We start from the raw sequence: 19,869 nt of genomic DNA, 5'->3' as shown, positions 1-19,869 counted from the left end.
TCACAGATTCGGAACGAGAGGCAGGGCTGAATTATAATAGTCAGGGCGGAGGCAGGGCGAGGCTCCTGCACCCAGATCCGCCCCGTTTGCATTCCTATTATGAAGATTCATAAAAATATCAAACAAATTAAAATATTAAATAGTAAAATTAAAATTTTAAAAAAATTAAATAGCCGATTAAAAATGATTCATAATTCAGATAATGAACTCATCGTTTTTTTTTTTACCATTTATTAGTTATTATTAGTTTACAATCATTAAAAATGATAAATTACATATAGTTCTAGGTGATTACTACGTAACAAAATATAAGATGAAGGGAAACAGTAAAGACTAGAACAATTCACGGGTTCGCTGGTCAAACCGGTGGTCCAACGGGTTCACTACTACCGGTTTTCTGGCTCTGGTTTTATGCATTGACCCGGCCCATTAGAGTAATGGGTTCACGGTCCAACCGGGCGATTCAACCGGGCCGGTCGGGCCGGGTTTTAGATCATTGAAGAGAAGAACATCCATCTTTTCTATAATACGAAGAAATAAAATAAAAATTATAACATAAAACAAAATTACACAGAACTTACCTATGGACTGTTTTGATTTGGCCACCTCACCTTTCAAAATTTTGATCTTACTACCCAATCTTTTAATTTATTTAATTTGAATCATTCGACGACACCTAGACTTAAAACTTTTGAATACATTATTTATCTTTACAAATCTAGATAGTATATACATCATGGGATTCTCGCAAACTTAACATCAAGATATCATTGATTGACTCAAATCAAACAAATTAAGAAATTGGGTGGTAAAATCAAAATTTTTAAAATTTGACTAGCTGATTCAAAATAATTCTCAGATTAGAAAAGGTCCATACATCTTCTTTACTGAAAAAAAATAAAGCCCTTTGGACGATCCCTCTTAGGCTCTTGTTTGGATGTCGAAATAAGTTATGTGAAATAACTTATTCGGTATCTTATTCTCGACTGATTTAATTACACTACTACTCATCTACAAAATGCTAGATACTTTTTTAATGAATCAAAGAGATATGCGGAACAAGATATTAATATGTCCAAAGAGAGCCTTAACAAACTAAAATATAAACTAGCGACACTGCAGTGTATACCTAATCATCCCAGGTATGGAATAACCTTATTCTACACAGCAACCAGGAATAGCCATGAAGTATATATTCTTTACAGAGGAAAGCAGTAATAAGAGAATCAATAATGGGGATAGGGGCAGAGCTCACCCCCGCAAACCTGCGTTCTTCTGCCCCTCCTCGGCCGCGACCTTCTCTTTCGTCTTCGACCCCACGTCGCCCGCGGCCTTCGCGACCTTGTTGAAGGCGCCGGTCACCCACGACGCGCCCGTGAAGACGTACCTGCATAGGGACAAGGGCTCGGAAGTGTTTAAAAAAAAAAAATTTAAAAAGCCTTCTAAATTCCGCGTTATTTTTGGTGATAGGGGGTCAAAGTCAACGATCGACGTCACTAAACTTTATAGGAATGGATTTTGTAATTTTTCAACATTATTTACCTAACATTCAAGTGATGTCAATGTTGACAATTTTAAGGGCTAATAAAGACACGAAATTTGGTTTCAACATATTTAAGAGCCATTTATCAAGTTTAACGGCGCGTTGATCGTTGCTTCAGATGTCTCGTCATCGAAAATGATGAAGAAATAAACAAAGGGCTTATAATTTCTAGAACTATTCTAACTTGACTCGTATTAATACTCCATCGTAGGCTTATATTATTAGTTATAACCTTAGCTTTCGCATTTTGGAACACGGATTTAAGGCCCATCAGTTGCTATAGTACTAATGGCTAGTTGGGGATTTTGAAGTTCGCTAGTACCTGTTCTTCATGATTGCAGACCCCGCGCTGCTCACCGTCTTCTCGGCCGTGGCGAAGGCCGATTTAGTCTTCTCGGACACCTGGAATTTCTGGTCCATCTCCTTCACCTTCTCGTTCACGGCCGATGTGCCCATGCTGATCTTCTCAGTAAACCCGATCTTCTTATCGAACGAGGCAACCTTGGCGGTGGCCGTGGACGTGATACTGTGCTTCTCGTCAAAGGATTTGGCTTTGCCAACGGCGTCTTTGCCTAGGACAAAGCCCTTGGCAAGCATGGTGGTGACCACATCTTCCGCCTTCTGAACAGCCGAACCGGTGCTGCTAGTCGAGGGTTTAACATCTTTCGGCTGAATTTTTTTTAAAAAAAAAGGGACGAAAATGATATAATTTTATTATTTATATAGTTGTTATGAATTTGGGACAGGAGTGATGGACTATAAATGACTTACATAGGACGGAGCTGAGACGGTTGGTGGCGGCTCGTATTCCGGGGCGAGCGCGATGATGACAGAGAGATCAACTATCGTCGCACCCTGTATCACCAATACAATGTTCATCTTAGAAGAAGATAAAAAGACGAGACAATATCACAACATTAAAACACCACTAAGTGCTCTTCTTTCGTTAGCTAAAACAAATCTACTTAGTTTTGCAGATTCAGCTTACTGAGAAGAGAAAAGCAAGAACACCTGTTCGTTACATCACACAAACTGATTGAATATTACAACACCGCTTTTAAAGTTCTTAGAAACTTTCTTTTATTTAGCAGTCGATATGACAATATTGACACATAAAACCAAGTCACTATAAAGTGACCACATTCAGTGAAGCACAAAAAAGAAGAGGCGATCTCACGCAACACATATGAGAAGAGAATCGGAGTTCTTGAGAAGCTAATTTACCGAAAGTAGAACCGCAGTCTCTGCCCCCTGCGTATCTTTAAAAGTCACATATGCAACTTGGGACCACTCATCCCCACTGCAAAACACATAGAGTGAGCTCAAAATCAAAGCTGTTATAAAAGAAAAAGGGAAAAATATCAGATGCACAGAAATACGATCTTGGATAGGCAACAGACCTTTGCATCTCTATATGTTCAATGTCCCCGGAAAAGGAAAAGAACTCTTTCATATCTTGCTCAGTCGCACTGAGCGAGACATTGCTGACCTTCACCGTCCTTACCTGCAGTGCCAAGTTTTGAATTTCAATTCCCCCAGCAAACCTTATCATCTATATTTAGTGAAATATAATATGATAGTGAAGTACAATTGACGGCTTCCTTCAGCCTCAAACTTTATTTGGGCGAAGCTCGTTTCCTTTCCAGATTCAAACCTTACTGGGTAAGTTGATTCTCATTCGAGTAACTAAAAGTAAATGGCCAAGGGCTTATTGGGCCCATTCGCAAAAAAGTGTTATGCAAGTAAAGCTGTCTGAACAAGCACTAACAACTTTCAATTAAAAAGGTCGTACAATTTTATTACAATTTGAAGCTTAATGCATTTTATATTTTTTACATTGAAATCTGAATGACCCACATCGCTAGGTTGTCGTCCTAAAATCCCAGTAAGTGCCTGGTGAGCCTAGGATGTCCTCCATCTAAACGACTGTCCATCCACCTTGATAGCCTCAATTTGATGTTCGATCTAAATTCATGCGATAAACGTTGTTCTTATGATAATTATACAATATGGTCTTTTCTGCATTCACCTTTCTTTTGCTTTCAAGAAGCTATTACGACCAATGAAGAAGATCAATGTGCTCCTCTAATGGATCAATATCAGATAACCTGTCTTATCCGAAAGTGATACCACAAACTTTTTTATAGCTTCATCTTAATGACACAGATTAATCTCAGGGCGCGTTTGGTTCGCACTATGAAAGAAAACTAGGAGTAAAAAAATATTCGAGAATAAGATTCATCCTATTACAAAGAATATAGTATTTTGGTGTTTGGTTCGTACGGTCATATTATTTAGTCATGTTATTTAAGATTACGAAAATATACAATTAATTAATTAATTAATTTAATTAATTTTAAATAATACTATAAAAGATTTCAACAACTTTTTAGAAAAAAGAGAGAGAGAATATAGGTTAGAAAGAGAGAGCATAATTAAAGAAATAGGAAAAGAAAGAGAGTCGAGGTTAGAGAGAATGAGAGGGTTGAGATTTTAGAAAAAGAGGGGGAGAAATAGCTTAATTTAGAGAGAGAAAAAGAATTGAAGTTTAGAAAGAAAAAGATAAGTTTAGAGAGAGATATGAGGTTAGAGTGTAAAGAAAAATTATAACTAGCCAGCGGGTGAGAAGAAAAAAAGAGATTAGACATATTATAATTACTCCAATCCATTAATATAAGGATACCCACTCTCCCTCAAAGGAATGAGATTAATACTTTGGGATGCATCTCATTCCCAAGTAAATCTAGTATTACCAACTATATTACTTAGTGCGTTAGCCAAACACCGTCATATTTTTTTATTCCTATTGGATTACTAGGAATCTTAAAAAAATACTTAGTGCGTTAGCCAAACACCGTCATATTTTTTTATTCCTATTGGATTACTAGGAATCTTAAAAAAATACTTAGTGCGTTAGCCAAACACCGTCATATTTTTTTATTCCTATTGGATTACTAGGAATCTTAAAAAAATAGCGCGAACCAAACGGACCCTCAAAGTCATACCACAGGATGTGCATACTATCAATTAGCTCCAAGCGCCCAACCACTGTTTACAAGCAGACATTATTGACAAAACATAGATGTAACCAAGAGAAGAAGTCGAAAACTAATGAACCCCTAGCCAACCTCTCTCTCTCTCTCTCTGCTCCTTGCTATATCTGGCATGAAAATGACTTCGCCTATACTAACATCGGAAGCGGATAAAGGGCCGGTTTCGTCGTGCGTTTAGGCAAGCTTTTGCAGCGGACAAACCATCGCGTCTATTTAGGAAGCATGGTTGCACAAGCAGTGCAACGCACGACCGCATTTTAAGCAGCGGTTTAGGGGAAAGACACGTAGCGAACACACCGGTGGGCCAAAGAGGCCCCAATCTGATGCTCGCACACAATCATTAGATACACCTCATGACAAGCACATGCAAGAGTGCTAAACTAGTGCAAATGACTCTAATGCCTCAGTGCTTCTTCAAGAATCAATCCCAAAGCATAAAGAGTTACTCTGATACTCATCGTAAAAGTAAAGAGTATTCGGAGAGAATCGAACCCTAGCCGTATGCACAATAAATCTCCAAATAAATCATCGAATCATTGTTGAGCAAGTATCAGCTTAAACCCCTCAGAATCAAACACTTTATTCCTCCGATTTATCCTATTTTTCATCTTCTAAAAAATTCTATCCTGATTTAGCATAATCTAACGAACACTCAATCATCTAAAGCATTAAGCACCCAATCACAGATGGAAATCGAAACCCGACATAGAATTATCATAGCAAATTAAAGCCGAATCACAAGAACTACAAGCAGATCCAGTAGATCCGAGTCATTTCAAAGCAATATCACACACATTCCCAAACAAATCGTACTCAAAAGGGATCAAACAACGAAAAAAACCCTCGATTATCAGAAGCAAACGAAACAGAAGAAGTCGAGATCGGGGATTTCACTTACACTCATCGCAGTCGTTGCTAAGAGAGATCGAGATCGAGAACGCCTCTTCTACCTTTCACAAAACCCTAATTCGTGCTCTTCGTTGATGGCGGGATCCTAGACCCTAGAGAGAGTACATATATATATATAGATGGGAAAACTTCAAATACCACCCTGTAGTTTCACTTTTCTAACTTTAATACCCTGTGGTTTAAAATGTATCAATTTAGTGTCATGCAGTTTTACTTTTATCTATTCATTATCGATTTTACTAATTTTTTTTGTTAAATCAATAACAAAGTTAAAACTAAATGGGTACTAAAATGAATATTTGATAAACCTAGATGGAGTATCTGAAATTTTTTGTATATATAATTTAACAGAATATTAACGGAAAAGCTGCTGAACAAATAAAAATAAAACCATAGAGCACTAACTTGATACACTTTAAACCACACGGTACTAAAGTGTGAAATTGCAAAATCACAGGGGTGGTATTTAAAATTTACCTAATATAGATAGAGGAGAAAGAGAAGGAAGTGAATTTTCATGGACCTAGTTCACCATATCATCATGAACCGTAAGAAAAGTGCTAAGATAAATAAAGGGCTAAATTATTATAATAAAAAACTCCATTACACTTTAGCCCATATCAGTTACCTCCTGCATTAATTTAAAATTATATTAATATATTCATATACTTTATCACCATCTTAAATAGATTCAAAAAATTTAAAAAATTAATAAATTATATTATACAATTTACTAAAAATGTATTAACATATCACTCTGTTTCACACCTCAATATATATCTAATTTGCTACTCACAAAATATATAAAAACTTTAGATAATAGGATATCCTATTTTGTTATTTTCATTGACAATTTATTGAGCAATTCTTTTAATTTGTATGAGTCTATTATATTATTTATAGATGACTTTTTCTGTAAATTAATTTTTATTAGATTGTATAGCTGAATCGAATAGTTATCTCAAATATATGGACCTATTCAAGATAATAATAAAGCATATAAGGATAAAATTAATATAATTTTTATGTAGTAGTAGTTTGGATAAGCGGTAAAGTTAAGAAAAATTTTCATAATTTAGCCTATATAAAAGATTTTATAGCTGAATTCAATAATTATATCAAATACATGGACTTATTTGAGATAATAATAGAGCATAAAAGGATAATTATTATTATTATTTTTTTTTAAGGGAGTAGCTTGGATAAGCAGTGAAGTTGAGGGAAATTTTTGTAATTTAGCTTAAAAGGATAAATTTTGGTTTACGGTCCACAAGCCACGTGGTGCACTAGGTGCATGAAATACTTTAGCCAAAGAAAACGCGCTTGAGAGAGAGGAAGAGACCGACTCGTAGTCGTCGGTGAATTGCTTGACGTTCGGATACATTCTCCGCATAGGGAGTGCCTATGCGGGACTGACGATCCACCGTCCGATTTCAACGGAGCGGTGATGGAGACGCACGCCGCATAGAGACGTTCGTGAGGACGCACGGACGGTAAGCCGGGCGAGCGTGTGGGGCCCTGGTTACACGCGGCTAAGCATCCTGGGTCGTCGAAGAAGTTTCAAACCTCCTCTCCCTATAACTTTTCTTCTAAATTTTTTTTTATTTAATATTTTTTTATTTTATAAAATTCACACGTGCTTGTAATATTTTAGCCGTGGGATCGCCTCAACATCTGTGAGGTACTTCAAAAACTTAAAAGAAACACACCATTAATAATATTGTACAAATATCGAGGCGGTATCAAGCTAAAAAGCTACAAACATAAATGCGTCCGCTGCTATCGAGTTTTCGGCCGTTTAATAAAAAAATGTACGATTTTGATGATAATAACCTCTTAGTGTTGAATGGGTGGCTGGTTAAATAATATAATCTAACGGATAAAAATGATCAAAAAGTATATCTAACAGTAAAAATCTTAAGTGCACCAAGCTGAACTAACTATTCTATGGGACAAAAAAAAAAAGAAAAAGAATTTAACATCTTAAGCTTTTAGAGTACAACGGTTGCTTCACAAATTCAAAAAACGAAAATACTAGTTTTTCATGAAATCTAGAAAAAAAGAATTTTTCTGAAAAACTGCTTTTCTAGGAATCAAACAGACGGAAAATACTTTTTCAGCCAGAAAACTAACCATTAATGCAAAAGTGCTTGAGCAACATCCCACACTATCTCAACAACAAAGTTTTTTATAAAAAAACTTCAGCTGGTATAAAAGCAGCTACTTTGCACAAAAGCACTTCCATTCAGCAGAAAAACACCTATTCTGAATCCCTAATCAATAACTATGGGACTGTCAGAGCTGTCGCCGCCAGCGGCAAACATTTCCGGGACATCCCCTCGGAGGATCCGAACTCGGAACTTGAGCTTCGCCTCGTCGACGAGCTCGAAAACCAAAGCATCCCCGACCCGCAGTTTGCTGTCGGTCGCGAAATGCTTCCAGTCGCTGTCGAACCTTCGGAAGCCGCGGTCTCCGATGTAGTTCACCTTCCAGCTGCTGCTTCCGCAAGAGAGGGTCGCAGGAGCGCACGTCGCCGGAAGGAATTTGTAGAACTTCGCGGGGATCGCCTAAACGAGAAGGGAAACCAAACACAGCACGACACAGCACGATACGATCAGACGCGATATATGAAGTTACCAAAGAGAAACACCGAAATCAACACGACACGAACCTGTTTAACCCGAGAATGACACGACATGACGCAAAAGTTGAATTTTGAGCATTTACGGTTTTATCGCTATGAAATACAAGAGTAAAGAAAATTAAGCGAACAATCGAGATCGGTACATACAACGTTATTAACGAGTCATTGTGATTGTCGCGCATCGAGAAGTATCAAAGAGACCGTTAAAAATCGAATGAACTTGTGTTGAAAGAACAAAAGGAGCTATGAATTAATATTTTCAAAACTTGGTAGAGAAAGGTTCTCGACAAAATTTACCATTTGATACGGGGACTGAACTTGAGATTTCGTCAAAATAGCCGTGAAGAAGGGCTTCCCCAAAAGCGGACCGCTGTCGTCTTCAGTAGCCGCTGAAGTGACGGAAAAAGAAGCCTCAAATGAAATTACGAAGAACCTTTCCATCAAATAGCTTATCAAACTACGAAATAGTAACGATTAGGTAAAAAGTGTACGCGCGCGAGCCCTTCGATTTAACAGTCATTTAACAAAATCGGACATTAATAATTTAAATGAATCTGCAATGCAATTTACGAGAAAACAAACTCAAATCAAAGCCATTAGAAGTTAACGGAGTCTCGAACAGAGAAAATATAAGTTGAAGCATCTAAACTTTTTTTATTTACCTAACAACTAAGATGCACTTACTCGCATGGTTCGTCGATTCCTGCGAGGAGAAGCTGTTTTCTGTCGCAGCAGTTCTGTGACTTGAACGGCGAATGTCGGAATTGCAGGGATCTGTATGAGAAAAGGTACATTAGTACAACAAGATATAGCGCATTAGAATCGATAACTTCCACTTTTCTCGGCGCATCATTAAGAAATACATGTGAGGACAAATATTCACATTACACCAATTTATTCAAATATGTTTTTTTTTAAAAAATTAAAAAAAAATCTACTGAAAAGAGATTTTTACAAGCCATTCGAGATAAACAAACGCATTTCCATTGTTGAGATACTATACCATCAACTTTTTAACATCCTTTTACTAATAATATACTTAGAAACATTTTTCTCTTTCTTTTTTCCCCTGATCTAAACCAAATGCAACAAGAAGAAACTCATAAAAAACAAAAAAAAAACAAAAAAATCGCACTTTTATATACCAACAAGAACAAATCAAACAATTTCAGCTTGAACAAGTAAAAAAGTTATGGAAATTTAGGACCAAAATTAATTTCATGTTGCAGGATTTTTCTTAAATTATTTTGANAAAAAAAAAAGAGGAACAATTTTCTGAAACTGTTCATAATTTTTAAAAGTTAAAAAAAATGAGGAAAATACCATTTCAACCCTTAAATTGAAGTAAGAACACAAAAACAGGAACATCAAAAGGCTTAACACATGCACTTTTTGCCTCATTTTTGTCACCTTTTCCACTCACCCACAAAAAAAAAGAAGAAAAAAAAAAACTTGTTTTTGCTACAAAAGAGACTCCTAATTTTTGAGAGGGTTTGTGAAGGGGTTTGTTTTGCTTTATTTTATTTTATATACCCATTAATGGAGAGTGATAATATATGGGGTGGTAAGTTAAGAGTAGAGGCAAATGAGTAATAGAAAAACTATTTAAAAAAAAAAAAAGAAAAAAAAGAAAGGGGGGATTTAGAAGAGGAGAGAGCTCACCTGCATTGCTGTAGGAAAAAGCTGGAACCTGAGACATACTTAGAGAGAGAGAAAGAGAGAGAGAGAGAGAGAGAGAGTGTGTGGGGATTTTGATTGAGAGAGAAAGAAAAAGAGGAAAGAAACTAGAGCAATTAAAGAAAAGGAAATTTGAAGAGTGGCCCCCAACTTTTAATCAACTTCCATTCTAGTTCCCAAACTATTAAATTGCCCCAATTAAATGATTAGAAATGTTAAGTCTACAAATACGGCTCGCAATTTAACTCGTTGTTCGCGAGCTAACTTGTATTCAGCTCGAGATCAATCACTCATTTAATAAACAAGCTAAATATAAGTTGGAAAAGTTTCTCAGCTTGAAATCCAAATAAGCCGAACATAAGCTAAAGTCAGCTTTCTTATATTTAGGTACATATATTTAACGGAGCTTGTCGACGAATCAGATATCTTATCATCGAAAATAATTTATAAATACAAAAATTTATAAGTATGAAAGTCATCGTACTTTCGAAAGCATAAAATACGTACTCTATTTACTATTTAGATTTTAGGCCAACTCAAATGTAAAGAGACTTATATTTTGTAAATTTTACTTATTAAATTAAAATTTTAATTTTTTTAATTTGCTTCTAACTTCTTACCAAGTAGTAGAGTCGTCAATCTATTTTGTTGTCTGCGATTCGGCTCGTGTTCCGCTTGTTGGCATTTCTATCTATGACCACTTAAATTCTAAAGTAAATTACACTTTTGGTCCTCAAATTATAAATCGCATGACACTTTAATCTTCAAATTTTTAATTTATTATATTTTTTAACTTAAGCTTTCTAAATAAATGCAATCAACTTTCCCACAACCCAAGTTAATTGGCTACATATTGGCNGGTAAAAGCGGTGAATGGTTTACCGCTGTTACTATTTTTCTACTTCTAAATAGAAATTATGAATACGGTGAATCATTCAACGCATTTAAAAGTCTATTTTTATAATTATTTTTTTAAGAAAACTATTTTTATAATTATAAAAATCGATAAGATTAGTTATAAAAAAAATTCAATTAAAGAAATAGATATTTGAAGAGTGGCCCCCAACTTTTAATCAAAGTTCCATTCTAGTTCTCAAACTATTAAATTGCCCAAATTAAATTATTAAAAATATTAAGTCTACAATTAGGGCTGGCAATTCAACTTGTTGTTCGTGACATAACTTATATTCGACTCGAGATCAACCACTCATTTAATAAATAAGCCAAACATAAGTTAAATTTTGAGCCCGAAATCCAAATAAATCGAACACGAGCTAGAGTTATTATAAACTTTTATTATTTAAATTTTAGGCCAACTGAAATGTAAAAAGACAATCCAAACAAACCGAACACGAGCTGAAGTCAGTTTTCTTATGTTTTGCTATATATATATATATTATAAATTTTTATTATTTAGATTTTAGACCAACTCAAATGTAAAGAGACTTATATTTTGTAAATTTTACTTATTAAATTAAAATTCTAATTTTTTTAATTTGCTTCTAACTTTTCACCAAGTAGTAGAGCCGTCAATCTATCTTGTTGTCTACGATCCAGTTCGTGTTCGGCTTGTTAGCATTTCTATCTATGACCATTTAAATTCTAAAGTAAATTACACTTTTGGTCCTCAAACTATAAATCGCATGACACTTTAATCTTCAATTTTTTAATTTATTATATTTTTTAACTTAAGCTTTCTAAATAAATGCAATCAAGTTCCCACAACCCAAGTTAATTGGCTACATATTGACCAATTATTATGTAAAAATAATATAGTATCTTAATTAATATCACGTCCTCAATTATAATACTTCTACACCACTTCTACATCAATAATTTATTAATATTTACCCAACTAAATTCAATTGTAAGGACTTGATTATAATAATTCAAAAAATTTGAATCACAAATTATAATAAATTAAAGTTTGAAGGCCAAAGTATCACGCGTCATAGTTTGAGGACCAAAAGTGTAATTTATCCTAAATTCTAGAATATTTACTTTCAGAAACTATTTGAATGCATAACTAAATTGTTTAACACATTTATTTTGTTCATTAAATTGATGATGCAATGGTTGAAAGATGAGTGGCACAATTAAAAATTTACTACCATGCAATAATTTGTTTGATATGTCACAATTTGTTTACTCAAGATAGTTACAATAATTATTACATAATAAAATTATATGATATGATATTTTCTAATTGTATGGAATATACAACTCTTGTGCCATTTTATTGAACTAAGATGCTTCCCTCTTTTCCCCTAAACACTTTTGTTTAGAGGTAACAACAATAATCCATTTCACACAATGTAGTAAGCAGCATCAAAATTAGAGGAACAGCGCGACAAGAACACACACATTTTTCCACAAAACTGAGGCTAATCATCAAACTGATAGCATCTAAAGCGAAAATTCAATACATTCGTTGCGCGACAGAGTCAGGTTTACATCATGCAACATCTACAGCAGTGCTAAATTTCCAGCGACGAGACCGAAAGGTTTAAAAACTCTTCTACACATATTCAGTCCACAGCCATGGCTTCGGTACCGCCGCTGCTACCTTCTTCGACGCTCGTCTTCTGTTCCTCGACGCTCTTCGGCTCATCCTCCACAATATTTTGCAGTTCCTCGATCTGTTCAAGCATAGAATTGACTTTGAATAAGCCCTCAAAATGTAGGGGACTACATTTACACACGTGAGTGACGAGAAAAGCGAGTCCGTAAAGAGTTAGCAAAGAAATTGAGCCCTTAGATGACCAACTCTAAGGGCCTGCTTGGCCCTATTCGAGCTTCTGCAAAAGTATTGTTTGAATAGAACTATTTGAAGAAGCACTTTGTAATAAGAATGCTATAATCTAAGCCTTCTATAACTTTCGGGGTCGAGAAGCTCACATCGCCTTCCCAGGCATAGCAAAAGCTCCAAATATTTTGTTATACAAACACACGACTGTTGATTCTCGCGATTAGAGAAACTGTTTCAGAAGCCAGGCCGATACTAGTCATGCAAAGCTCGGAAAAATTGAGAAAACACAAAGTTAAAACACTCCGCATACACTCACCACGTGGAGCAGAAGAGAAAATTGCTTCTTCCTAAGCTCCAAAGTCCGCACACAAGCGGCGCTCTCGGCTTCCAGAGAAGCCATTTCCTTCTCGAGATCCGCGATGAGCTTCTGCGTCTCCGACCGCGGGGGCTGCGACGCGATCAGCTTCCTGATCGCCTCGCACTCTTCTTTATGCTGCCGCTCGATCTTGCTCTCCTCGAGCAGCTTCTTCAAGTCCTCGATATCGACCTGCGCTTGCAATATTTGCGTCTGAATCTCTTCCTTAAGCCCGTTGAAGCTCTCCTTCTCTCTAATGTTCGCATCCACCACAACTTTGCTTTTCAGAAGGGGGAGCTCGAAACTGCTCATCTCATGTAAAAAGGCTTTGTGTAATCTCTCGCAATCAGCGACGTTGTCGGCGTCCTTCTCGATCTCTTGGGCGAAAGACATGAACTTCTTCTGAAGCTTCTTCAACGGCGGTTCGCCCCTCGTGGTGGTGGTGCGAGTCAGAAGCCGGTGTTTGATAATCACGTCGTCTTCGAGGGGGCCGAACGCATAGTGCGCGGCCATCTCTTCGCCCCTCGAAACGACTTTCCTTCCTTTTGCCAACATTCTTCAGAATTTATTAACGACCGATCCCAGAACTACAATTGACGAACGGAGTAAAAATAACATAACGACTGTATTGAAATTCGCAATTTTACTGAATTTGCCGGCTCCATTAGCTTCAATTGTCGACGGTTCGATACTAATTCTAAACAGTTGAATGTAAAAGAACCACCACTATATTTAATGAAATCTCCAATCTTATCGACAAAATAGCTCGAGTCAAAAAGAATCGAAAATTGAGAGGGCGTCAATCGAAACTCGAAAGGAAAATACACAAAAATTTATAGATCTGACGAAATAAATTGCTGTAGAAAAAGGATTAACTCCTTACAACAACATGTTCAAATAACCTAACACCAATTCTCCGAATTAATACGAAATTTCCACCAGAAACCACATTGAATGCGAGGTTCTCACAATACCTACTTCAATTTCTATGCTTTTTTTTTTTTTACAGTTATTTATCTCCAGTTCTACAAATCACAACTCAAATTAACCAATTTAGTACCAGAATCAAACCTAGAGTTGTATTTGACTAAGAGAATCAAAAGGTGGCCCTTTTTTGAAGAAAAATTCCATTTTTATCACCAAATTAATCGGAAAAAAAAAACCACAAATAATTCCAAATTACCTACAATACCTACTTCAATTTCTATGCTTTTTTTTCAGTTATTCGTCTCTAATTCTACAAATCACAACTCAGATTAACCAAATTAGTACCAGAATCAAACCCTAGAGTTGCATTTGACCAAATGAATCAAAAAGTGGCCCTTTTTTGAAGAAAAATCCCATTTTTATCACCAAATTAATCAAAAAACACCACAAAAAATCCCAAATCGAGATTGGAAATTGCACCTGAGGGCGAGGAGAAGGGGGTGGCGGCGGCGCTGCGGCGGTGGCGGCGGTGGCGACGAACAGAGTGATGGGATCGATAAAACTAGGGTTTATCGCATCACAATTTTTTCTTTTTCTTTTTTTTTTTGTGAAAATGTATGGAGACCACCTCAAGTCCACACAATTTTGATATTACCCCCTCAACTTTTTTTTTTCCGCTTTTGTTGGTTTAGATCCCCTCAACTTCCAAAATTTGTTATTCGAGTATTTATTTTTAGTTAGGTAAAAATAAATAAATTATTTAAATGTAATGACTACATTAGTTATTAATTATTAATTATTAATTAATCTAATTTTAATAGCTAAAAATAATTAAAATTATTAAATTCGATAAAATTTTTAATGAATTTAAGAAAATTCATTAGAAATGTTTTTTATATAATTAAGCACCCACGCGAACGTATACCTCTGGGCTTTGGGCCGGGTCGGGCCGAGCCTGTATCGACACAATATTATCATGGTCTTAAATGTGGGAGGGTACTGTCTGTGCAATGTGAGCTCGCTCCATCTGCACACCATCCGTCGTGGCGTGGACGGTACGGATTTGAAGACCGCATAAATGGCAGATGAAACGGTCTCATGCTGAGAACCATTTTCACTTTTTTTTTAAAATTTTTTTTAAGAATCACCTTACGCTAGCCCAATGCCCTAACATGGATAATAGAAAGCGTATGTGTTATATAGGTTGGGGCCTTGGGGGCCTATTTCAAAATGGCCCTAGATAGGTCCCTATCCCACTTTCTAGGGATGAAAACTAGGCGGATTGGAGGACGGCAGCGGTCTGCCACTTTCCGCTCCATTTCTTATCGGATCAGGCGGATTCGGAGCATGTTAATTCTAATTCTATTTTTGGCCCTCACTTACCGCTCCCTTATGCTCTATTTACTCAACAGATCAGGACAGAATATACTTTCCTATATACTTTTTTTATTCCCACTCACCGCCCTATTCGATGCAGATCGGGGCGGAAGCTCCACCAACCCGGATCCATTTGCATCCCTATGTTGCCCTCTATTGTAATACTCTGGGTTGTGAAAGAGTAAGTAGAGATTGAATCTCCGACCTCGAAGACGGCAACCTCGACAACAGCTACTAGACTAGCCAATGTGGTCATCCGAAATGACCTCCAGTGTGATCATCCGAAATGACCAATATTTGTTTAAATTGGAGAGCAAAAATTGGATGAGTACTACTACGTACAAGTTCCCCTGAAATATTGTCCTTATATGCTGCTGATATAATGTCGTAAATATAATGCGAAGAGTTTTACTTGGTTCACTTGTGTTATAATTCGATATGTTACATGGATCGATCGACATATCAACAGTTTATAAGAAACCCTTGGAGTGGAATCTAAGGACGCGTTTGGCTCGAAGTCGGAATCGAAATCGGAATCGGAATCAAAATAAGCTGGAATCGGAATCGGAATGACTCATTACCTAATTCTGTTTGGTTCATCACCTGAATCGGAATCGGAATAAATCATTCCCATTGTCGGTGTTTGGTTCAGGTGGATATAAAAAATGTAATCAAATTAATATACTAACATTATCTTTATAATATATTAATTTAAATTCAAATTAAAAATTAAAAATTAAAAATTAAAATCAAAATTTTGAAATAATGTCAAAATTTTAATTCTATTTTTTTTTTAAAAAATTAAACTTTGAAGTTGAGTGGATAATTCAAAATATGAAACTAAATTTTGATTTATTCAAATTCAAACTTAAAATTACAATTTAAATTTTAATTTGAATCCATAAATTTAATTTAAGTTTGAAATAAAATTTGAATAAAACTTTATATAAATTAAAATTTAATTTAAATTCAAATTCATAAGTTAGATTCGAAATACTTGATTAAATTTTAATTTTTAATTTAAGTTCAAATTAAAATTTAAAATTATATATTTAATTTTTAAATTTTAACTCATATTTTAATTAAAAAAGTTGAAAAAATAAATTTAATCCGAATAAATATCCATTCCGTCCGGATTCAACTTTCAATCTGGCCTCCTAGGCCGGATTGAAAAAGAGGTGACTGGGGGATTCCCATTCCACTCGGGAATCGGAATTGGAATGGAACTCCCGCGTACCAAACACCCACAAACGGATTTATCCATTCCGTTTACGATTCCAGGGTGAAAAAGAAGCGAACCAAACACGCCCTAAAAGTAAATAAAAGGTGTACTGGAAAATGAAATGATAAAAAAATAAGATAAAATGAGTGAAAAATGAGAAGTTTAATAATAAAAAAAAAAGTTGTTATATTTTCTCCCACAATCCAGAATATTTCAAAGGCCAATATAGGCACCAACCTAGGTTTTCTTTTTCTAGATTTTTAGAATATTTCTCTAATGTAGCTAATCATGTCCCATATTGACATGAATAAAGGAGGTTAATTATTATACTATTGAAAGGGAGATTAATGGCTAATTGATGTTGTATTCTTACTTTACTCCACAATTTCATAGGTTTGAGCACTTTTTTATTTTACCTCAGTTAAGTATTAAAAATATATAAATACTGTTCTCTAATAGCTTAAGTTTATCAGAACAGAAGATTCTGAGTTCCAGTCATATCAGGCTCCTAGTATTATTAATTTCCTCTCATTTAATTCAAATCCACATCATGAGCCTCGTAAACAAAAAGTCTCGAGGTCAGATGTGAGGGGGAATGTTAAGTATAAAAATATATAAACACCGTTCTCTAATAACTTAAACTTTTAGAATATAATAATTGTAATCTGACAAAGTTCTCCAAACAGCTCTTCTAAAAATATATAAATAAATATACAGTACTAATCAACTGAAACAAGGAGAAGCACAAAAGAATAATATTCTAGTTCTAGAATGAAGTCATAACATCCTTAATGAGGGACCAAGATTCAAGGCATTGTTGCTAGTGAAATCATAATAATTAACAAAATCATGTGACATGATTCTTTCCAATATAGTCAAAGTAAAACCAAACCCTAATTAGCATCTTTTCTTATTTCTCTCTTCTTCTTTTTTGTTTTTTAATTAAAAAGTGTTATTATTAATTAATTAATGCTCAATGCTTGGTTTCCAATTGCATGCCCTAGATCAAGAGAGATTCCTTATGGGGTCTCACCACAGACATGGCTTCTAGGGAAACATGTGCACATTAAATGTGGCTTTGAATTCATCTTGGGTGGTGGTCAAATGCTACTTCTATTCTTAAACCCTAATTTCTCTCTCTCTCTCTCTAGAATTCATTTAATTCCCCTTACCCCATCTACAAATATTGTAAACCCTAATTTCTCTCTCTCTCTCTCTCTCTCTCTCTGTGAAGGAGAGAGTTTCATTATATATGAAAAAATGGAGTACAATGTTCTAAAGATTACAAACCGCTGCATCGCGTCTAGGGCAAAAGAGGAGAAAAATATTTCTTAACGGATTCTTCATTATCGAATTAGACATCTATTTTTCCTTCACAAATTTTTTCAATTTGTCGCACTGCAAAACTATTGGTGAATCGAGGCCCAAAACTAAAGTCGATAATAAAATTTGGATGCACATCTAACTCTCTCTCTCTCTCTCTCTCTCTCTCTATATATATATATATATATATGAAGGGTTGACATTGTTTAACATTAGTGGACTTACATTCTAGCACCAATCTGGAGCCATTTATTAATTAATTTGTTGCTAGAAAAGAAAAAAAAGAAAAAAAAGAAAAAAGAAGACAAATCTTGTTAGTCTCTTGTTGGTGCCTAGACATTACCATTTATAATATTCAACAATAGCACAAATACATATATATATTATATATAGCTAGCTATATAGGTTTCCAATTAATGTTGCATCATTATTCATTAACTAAAAAGGTTTACGTTTTTCAGAAAAAAAAAATAATCGCAGAAACCAATGTTTTGATTAGAAAAGTATTTTTTGTCCATTTGATTTTCAGAAAAAATATTATTTTTCAGATTTTATAGGAATTAAGGTCTCTTTTTAATTTGTTTTCTGATATTTTTATGTGAAAAATAAAAATTATGGAATGAGTGTTTTCCATAAATTAAAACTTTTTTTCCCCCCTGAAGAACAGTTTTTCACAATTGTGAGGATTAAGAACAAGTTGGATATAATTAAAGACTAAATGTTGGCCATCAATTTAATTAATTATTTTGCAAAAATATATTGTTTTAATTACACTGTAGATTTATTAATTAGTTGAATTTTTATCCACACTTGCAAAGTGAGTTCCATACAATTCTTGTACATATAATTCTCATGTCGAATTTTCGCTAAATCAATATTAATTAACTAATTAATAACTTTGGGTGGTATATATCCTCATCCTCACTAATATATAAATAAACAAAGTTTAAAATACAAAAAAAATAAAGTAGAATGGGGAGAGTAGATATGGTAGGTTCTAAAGAATATATATATAATTCATATATATATTATATACTAATATATAATATACATATGATATATATATACTATATATATCTATTTATCTTATCTTTTTATTTAACTACATTAAAGGAGGGTTTGCGGGGCCGACCTTAGATGACACGTGTCCCACCAACCCTCCTCTTCTCTGCTCCTTCATATACACACACACACATCAAACACACAGCACATAACTATAAATACAATTTAACAATTTTGATTATTTTTAAATTTTAAATGTTTATAAATTTAAACTTTAATTATTTTATATTTTAACATTACAATATTTATTTCCAAATTTTAAAACTTTAAAAATTTAAATTTAAATCTCTAATATATTAATCATATACGTAGATTAACACGCAGTAATAAAATCGTAAACATAAATAAATGAATTTAAAGATTACATTAAATATCGTAAGAGCGTTGATAAAAAAATATAGAATTAAATTTCAGGACTAAAATTTTAAGAATATAGATTGCATATGTGTACTATATATAATTAATTTTATATAAATTCATTTTTCTTTTACAATTTTATTAATTTATTGATTTTCTGTAAAGTTATTTTGATACGATTTATCTCAAATCTTTTAGATTAAATTTTATAAATTAAATTATTGCTATACAGTTTACTTTGGGCATAATCTATTTTTATATAATTTCTTTAATTTAATTTACATAATTAGACTATAAAAACTAATCATAAAATACTTAAAAAACTATCTAATTTATTTATAAAAACTAATTTCTATAATCAGCCAGCATCCGTGCGAGTAATTCACTTAGTATATATATACTATAGCAGACAGAGAGAGAGAGAGATGCTTTCCTATAACTATCTTATCGCGTACTGGAGGCTCGGTACAATAGTCTCGTCTTCTCGATTTTAGGGTGTTTCAAATCAAACGATCCACACCTGTTAAACATTATCTAGGTATTTAAAGATTTCTAAATAGTACACCATCTCTCATATTTTTCTTCGACATAGTTCACCTTTATGATCAACACCACTTCAAAATTCATCACATTCTCCACTACACTCACCTACGCCGCAACCTCTCCCTCTC

The 19,869-nt window shown here is 34.4% G+C and overlaps 3 protein-coding genes across 3 annotated transcripts; all 3 read right to left on the bottom strand.

The window, feature by feature from the left end:
- LOC109728846 (binding partner of ACD11 1-like) lies at positions 859-5,605 on the bottom strand. The gene is made up of 6 exons (XM_020259379.1): positions 5,495-5,605; positions 2,944-3,047; positions 2,768-2,843; positions 2,315-2,398; positions 1,866-2,212; positions 859-1,387 (listed from the first exon to the last, which is right to left on the bottom strand). The coding sequence occupies exons 1-6, from the start codon at positions 5,498-5,500 to the stop codon at positions 1,252-1,254; spliced, it is 753 nt and encodes a 250-aa protein (XP_020114968.1). The 5' UTR covers positions 5,501-5,605; the 3' UTR covers positions 859-1,251.
- Positions 7,606-9,915, bottom strand: LOC109728759 (B3 domain-containing protein Os04g0386900-like). Its single transcript, XM_020259279.1, has 4 exons — positions 9,812-9,915; positions 8,834-8,923; positions 8,447-8,538; positions 7,606-8,072 (listed from the first exon to the last, which is right to left on the bottom strand). The coding sequence occupies exons 1-4, from the start codon at positions 9,846-9,848 to the stop codon at positions 7,779-7,781; spliced, it is 513 nt and encodes a 170-aa protein (XP_020114868.1). The 5' UTR covers positions 9,849-9,915; the 3' UTR covers positions 7,606-7,778.
- Positions 12,033-14,495, bottom strand: LOC109728875 (THO complex subunit 7A-like). Its single transcript, XM_020259411.1, has 3 exons — positions 14,338-14,495; positions 12,892-13,517; positions 12,033-12,465 (listed from the first exon to the last, which is right to left on the bottom strand). Exons 2-3 carry the CDS (start codon positions 13,483-13,485, stop codon positions 12,355-12,357), a joined length of 705 nt encoding a protein of 234 aa, XP_020115000.1. The 5' UTR covers positions 13,486-13,517; positions 14,338-14,495; the 3' UTR covers positions 12,033-12,354.

The sequence above is a fragment of the Ananas comosus genome, linkage group 24 (assembly GCF_001540865.1).
Source record: "Ananas comosus cultivar F153 linkage group 24, ASM154086v1, whole genome shotgun sequence".
NCBI lineage: Eukaryota > Viridiplantae > Streptophyta > Magnoliopsida > Poales > Bromeliaceae > Ananas > Ananas comosus.
Note: the sequence above shows the minus strand (reverse complement) of the source record. Positions and strands in the feature narration are given on the sequence as shown.